This window comes from Cariama cristata, unplaced genomic scaffold (assembly GCF_000690535.1).
Source record: "Cariama cristata isolate BGI_N322 unplaced genomic scaffold, ASM69053v1 scaffold31601, whole genome shotgun sequence".
Classification (NCBI taxonomy): Eukaryota; Metazoa; Chordata; class Aves; order Cariamiformes; family Cariamidae; genus Cariama; species Cariama cristata.
This window is the reverse complement of record NW_009601495.1, coordinates 662-6638: the sequence shown is the minus strand read 5'-3', so window position 1 is coordinate 6638 and position 5977 is coordinate 662. Positions and strand designations below refer to the sequence as shown.

At 55.7% G+C, this 5977-nt stretch overlaps 1 protein-coding gene across 1 annotated transcript in view; it reads left to right on the top strand.

Annotated features, from left to right (window-relative positions):
• The window catches only part of LOC104169542 (very long-chain acyl-CoA synthetase-like), a gene marked incomplete at its 5' end in the record, with an annotated part of 7982 nt that extends 2214 nt beyond the window's left edge, over positions 1–5768 (top strand). The window contains 9 exons of the mRNA XM_009710483.1: positions 375–584; positions 1126–1284; positions 2100–2224; positions 2321–2515; positions 3252–3342; positions 3576–3774; positions 3871–3968; positions 4825–4955; positions 5592–5768. Of these exons, the coding sequence (XP_009708785.1) occupies positions 375–584; positions 1126–1284; positions 2100–2224; positions 2321–2515; positions 3252–3342; positions 3576–3774; positions 3871–3968; positions 4825–4955; positions 5592–5768 (1385 nt within the window). The remainder of the gene's footprint in view (positions 1–374; positions 585–1125; positions 1285–2099; positions 2225–2320; positions 2516–3251; positions 3343–3575; positions 3775–3870; positions 3969–4824; positions 4956–5591) is intronic.
• Positions 5769–5977: the final 209 nt, after the last annotated feature.

Genomic DNA, 5977 nt, shown 5'->3' with positions numbered 1-5977 from the left:
TGCTCATCTGGCCGTGGGGTGCATTTGGGGTGCACTGGGTACCCACCTGAGATTTTTGGGGCACCCTTCCGTGATGCTTGGAGTGCCCCTCTGCTTTGGTTGCCCATTTGGGGTGCACTGGGTACCCACCTGAGATCTTTGGGGCACCCTTCCGTGATGCTTGGGGTGCCCCTCTGCTTTGGTTGCCCATTTGGGGTGCACTGGGTGCCCACCTGAGATCTTCGGGGCACCCATCGGTGATGCCTGGGGTGCTCAACTGATCAGGGTGACCATTTGGGGTGCCCATCCTTGACCCTTTGGGTTCCCCACTTGGCCACTCAACCATTTGGGGACCCCCCCACCCGGGCCGGGTCCCCCCCCGCCTCTCCCCACAGAGCTCCAGGCCACAGTGGAGGAGGTGCTGCTGGACTTGCACCACGACGGCATCCGTGTCTTCTACCTGAGCTCCGTGTCCCCCACGCCGGGTGTCGAGGCCCTGCTGCCCACCATCGAGGTGGCCTCCGATGAGCCCCTGCCCACCCACCACCGCGCCGGCGTCACCGCCAAGTCCAAGGCCGTCTACATCTACACCTCCGGCACCACCGGTGAGGCTGCGGGGACAGAAATCCCAAAGGCAGGAGGGTCTGCTCCTTGGAGAACGGCAACTGGGAGGGTTTGGGTGCAATGGGTGGGGAACCCAAAGGAGGTTGTGTTCCCCTCACCCCGTGGGTTGCGTGGGCAAGGTGGGGTGGGTGAGGTTGGAGGGGTCTTGTGGTCTTTCTCCAACCCTGACCATTGTGGGTCCACCCGGGCCAAGTTCCTCCTGGCTGTGTCCATGCAAGGGCTGAGTATCTCCAAGGATGGAGACCCACCATGTCCCTGGGTCTGTCCTTGCTGGGACAGGGTGGGACCTCCCTCATCCAACCCTGAACCCAAACCAGATCCCACCCCAACCAACACAGGCACATCTGGATGAGGTTCCTCATCATTCCTCCACGAGGTCTGGAGACCTCTAGGGATGGAGACCCCACCCCATCCGAGGGAAGGGTTTTGCCTTCCCATCCCACCCCTCATCCCCATGACCTCCCGAGCCCACACGCATACCTCCAAGGAGGACATGTCCCACCATCTTCTCCCAACCCCCAGGGCTACCCAAGGCAGCGGTCATCACAGAGATGAAGCTGATGATGGTGGCCAACCTAGGTCGGCTCTGTGGCCTGCGGCCTGATGACGTCGTGTACACAACGCTACCGCTCTACCACGCGGCTGGGCTGCTCATCGGGGTGGGAGGGTGCTTCGAGGTCGGTACGTACCCCCGCCCCCCCCATGCCCCATGTGGTCTGGCCAGCATTCGGGGGGGGGGGGAGATGGATTGATTGATGGGTGGATGAGTGTATGAGTTGATGGATGGATGGATGGGTAGCCGGATGGATGGACGCGTAGATGGATGGAAGGAGAGATGGACAGCTGGATGGATGGAGAAATGTGTGGGGAGAACAAAGAGGAAGAAGGGAGAGAGGGAGCTGTGTCCATAGATGGGTGAGGGATGGATAGGTGGACATTTTAGATGGCTGGCCAGCTGTTTTCTGGAGCTGGCTGGCCAGATGTTTTATGGAGATCAATGGTTTATGGAGCTGGCTGGCCAGAAGTTTTATGGAGCTGGATATCCAGATGTTATATGGAGATGTTTCATGGAGCTGGATGGCCAGATGTTTTCTGGAGATGGATGTTTTAAAGAGATGGACGCTTTATGGAGATGGACAGACGGATTGGATAGATTTATTTTTTTTTAATATATAGAGACGGACAGACTTTTTCTGGAGATGGACTGAAAGATAATGGAAAAACGTGAGGGTGGAGGGAAGGAAAGAAGAGAGAGAAAAGGAGAGCGATAAACGGATTAGCGGGGGGATGGATGGCCAGATGGACGGACAAATGACCAGAAGTGTAGGGATGGAAATGGAAAGAGTTGGATGAAAGACAGAAAAGGAGAAGGATGTCTATGTAGATCATGGGTGACTGGACAGATACTCATGGAGATGGATGGATGGAGAAAATGGAAAAAAAAAAAAAAAGCGAAAAGGGAAGGGGGTAACCATCACCCTGCCGTGTCCCCACAGGAGCCACTTGTGTCCTACGGGCGAAGTTCTCCGCCTCTCAGTTCTGGGACGACTGCCGCCGCTACAACGTCTCCGTCATCCAGTACGTGGGCGAGCTCATGCGCTACCTCTGCAACACGCCCAAGGTAACGTTCCCACCAGCTTGAAATCCACCCCAGTGCGGGGGAAGACATTGCCGTAGGGCGCACCCTGAGATGGTCCCTCCCTCGGTCACCCCACAGCGTGCCAACGACCGGGAGCATGGGGTGCGCTTGGCGTTGGGCAACGGCCTGCGGGCAGAGGTGTGGAAAGCGTTCCTCCAGCGTTTCGGGCCCATCTCCATCTGGGAATTTTACGGAGCCACCGAAGGCAATGCTGGTTTTATCAACTACACCGGCAAGATCGGGGCCGTGGGCAGAGCCAACGTGTTCCTTAAGGTGAGCCACCGGTGATGACGATGGTTGGGGCCAGGGAGGGGGAAACAAACGCTGACTGCCTTGGGGAGACCAATACCGCCCCTCAAGTTGGGTTGATGTCAAGTGGGGGAGGTCTCCAGGACACCTCATGGTATATGAGGTATCACCCTCCTCACAGTGGTGCAAACAGGGACCTCCCCGGGGAAGTCAACACTCTCCCATCAAGTTGGAGCGATACAAAACCCACCATCTCCAAAATCCGCTCTACCTGGTTGGCCAAGGCCAACGTTGACTCAACGGTGTTGACTCAAAGTCTAGTTTTGGAGCGTCCACGGTGACCTGGACATCTCTATAGCCCCAAGAAAGACCATTTTGGTGTCACTTCTCAGTCGCCAGCCACCCACGTGTTGAAAAAAAGCCGCAAAAATAAGGTTTTTCTCCACCCTTTTTCCACAGTTGCAGCACTCGGCGTTCTCCCACGGGTCTTTGATTTGAAAGGTATCATGATGACTTTGGTCAACGGTTGAATCTCTCAGATTCAATCTTATTTAATTATAAAGGGTGATTCGTTCAGACGGAAAAGAAGTGGCTACGCAGGCTGTTGCGATTTGGGGGTGGGGTGCATTTCTGTGGGTTGTAACGAGCTGATAACGGGGGATCAGACCCAGCACTGGAAGGAAAGTCTTCTCGCTCTTTTTAATCCCACATTTCTCTTCCACTCACCAGTTTCTCTCTTTGTCCTTCTTCTGCCCTCCAGAGTTTAGCACCCTTTGAGCTGATCAAGTACAATGTGGAGACGGATGAACCCGTACGTGACGGGCGAGGTCTCTGCATCCCAGTCGGCCCCGGTAAGAAGAGATGAGCCTTAAGAGGGTCTTTTGGGGAGGAAAGGGGGGCAGACAGAGGGTCAAGATGCATCAAAGCCACCTCTTTGTCCTTACCATCACCATCTTGGTGTCTGGAAGCCACCAGAAACCCTTCAAAGAAACAGGAACGTCATCCCTGAATACCCAACGGGGCACGGAGGTGACATTCCCCAGTGCCAAGGCAGTTGCTGACCAGGCTCCAACCCTCTCTGAAGGTGAGACAGGGCTGCTGGTGATCAAAATCACCAAGAACACCCCTTTCGAAGGCTACGCGGGCGATTCCCAGAAGACAGAGAGGAAGGTCTTGAGAGATGTCTTGGTCAAAGGCGACACGTTCTTCAACAGCGGTGACCTCCTCATGATTGACCGTGAAAGATTCATCTACTTCCAGGACCGTGTGGGAGACACTTTCCGGTAACTCTGACGCTCTCACCCCCACGTCTGCGTGGGCAATGCCACCTGCCAACCCAAATCCCCCCCCGCCCCAGCTTCATCCCTTCTCTTCTCTAGTTGGAAAGGTGAGAATGTGGCCACAACAGAGGTGGAGGCCACTCTCGCTATGGTGAACTTCATCCAGGAGGTCAACGTCTATGGAGTATCCGTGCCGGGTGAGTACTGGGTGGTGCGAGTCCGACCAAAATAAGAATCTGGTGATGTTTCAGCCATCCAATGTGTCCCCAAATGGTCTGAGCGGCCACCGAGAAGCCTAAAGTAGAACAGAATGGAAGGGACCTACAATGATCCTCTACTCCAACTGCCTGACCACTTCAGGACTCATTGACCCAAAACAAAGAGTCCCGTATTGTTTTGGGCTCGTGATTACTGCCACAACGGTCCAAATGGCCACCAAGAAGAGTAAAACAGGACTGGGTTGCCCAAAAGCATCATCTAGTGTTGTCTGGGGCAAGTAACGTGTCCACGTAATGGTCCAACTGACCACCGAACAGGGCTAAAGTAGGACTTGCTAACCCAAAATAAGTTTCTGGCATGGCTTTGGCACACAATGGGCTCCTGTAAAGATCTGAGTGGCCACCAGGAAGGTTAAAGGGGGACTCGGTTGCCCAAACCAAGTGCCCAGCGTTGTTTTGGGCATGCAACACACCCCTGCAATGGTCCAAGTAGCCACCAAGAAAAGTAAAACGGGACTCGGTTGCCCAAAGTACAGCATCAGTTGCTGGTCTGAGCACACAGCGTGCTGCGGTAACAGTCCAAGTGGCCACAAAGGAGGCAAAAATGGGAAATGTTCACCCAAAGTAAGGACCCAGCGCTATTCTAGGTGCATGATCTGCCTCCATCATCATCCCAGTGGCCACCGAGAAGGCCGAAGTGGGACACATCCACCCAAAGTAAGCGTCCAGTGTTGTTCTGGGCACGCAACAGGTCCCCATAATGGTCCGAGTGGCCACCAAGAAGAATAAAACGAGACTCACGTTGCCTAAAATAACTCCCCGGCCTCGTTTGCAGGGTGCGAGGGGAGGTGCGGCATGGCGGCCATCTGCCTGAAGGCCGGGGCGAGCTTCGAGGGCGAGAACCTCTACGCCTTCACCAGGGACACGCTGCCCAGCTATGCCGCCCCTCGCTTCGTGCGGATCCAGGTCAGTGATCCCAGCGTCACTGAAGTGTCGGGGTGGCTTCTGGGAGACTTTTTTTTTTTTAAAATACTCTGCCGAATAAGTCTTTCGGACGAAGGGCGATGCGGCAGTGCGGGCACCAGCACCCGTCTCCAATGACTGTGTCGGTGTCCTCCCCAGTTTCCAGTGATGGTGCCGGTCACGGTGCTGGGGTCCCCCATTGCTGGTGACAGTGCCTGTCCCCCACGGCTGATGACAGTGTCAAGGTCCCCGTTGTTGATGGCACTGTCCATCCATTTCTGGAGATGGTGACAGTCACCCCGGTATCGATGACAACATCGGGGTCATCCCGTGCTGATGATGGCATCAGGCCCCACCTTCCCAACGATGGTATCAAGGTCCCTCCTTTCCCGTGACGGCGGTGGTCACCTTTGTGCCAGCGGGCGGTCACTTTGGGCCAACGACATCGTACGGGTCCCTCCCCAATTCCAACGACACCATCCGTGCCCCTGTGCCGATCACACAAGGGGTCACCATTTCCAACGGTGGCACCTGGATCCCCTCCCTGTCCAGATGACGGCGTTGAGGTCCCCCATTTCTCATGATGGTGCCATCCAACTCCCCTCGCCCCATTTCTGACGACATCATCCCTCTCCCTAGGATGCCCTAGAGATCACAGGGACCTTCAAGCAGTGCAAAGGCAACCTCGTCAAAGAAGGCTTTGATCCCAACGTCATCAAAGACCCCCTCTTCTTCCGCGATGACAAGAAGAAGTCCTATGTGCCCCTGAACCCCGACATCTACGCTGCCATCCAGGACATGAAGCTCAACCTGTAGAAGCAGCAGCCACCCCATGCCAGGGTCTCCACGATGGCCTGGGGCGTTAATTGCCTCAGGGTGATTAGCAAGGCCAATTTGGGGCTAATCAGGCCTTTTTCACTTCCTTCGGGGAGTTTTTTTTATGGTGTCAAAGCACGACGAGGGTGACGGGCTGCTCTCGGTGCTCACTATCCCCCCCCGGCGCCTCCCTGCCGTGCCGGCTGCGG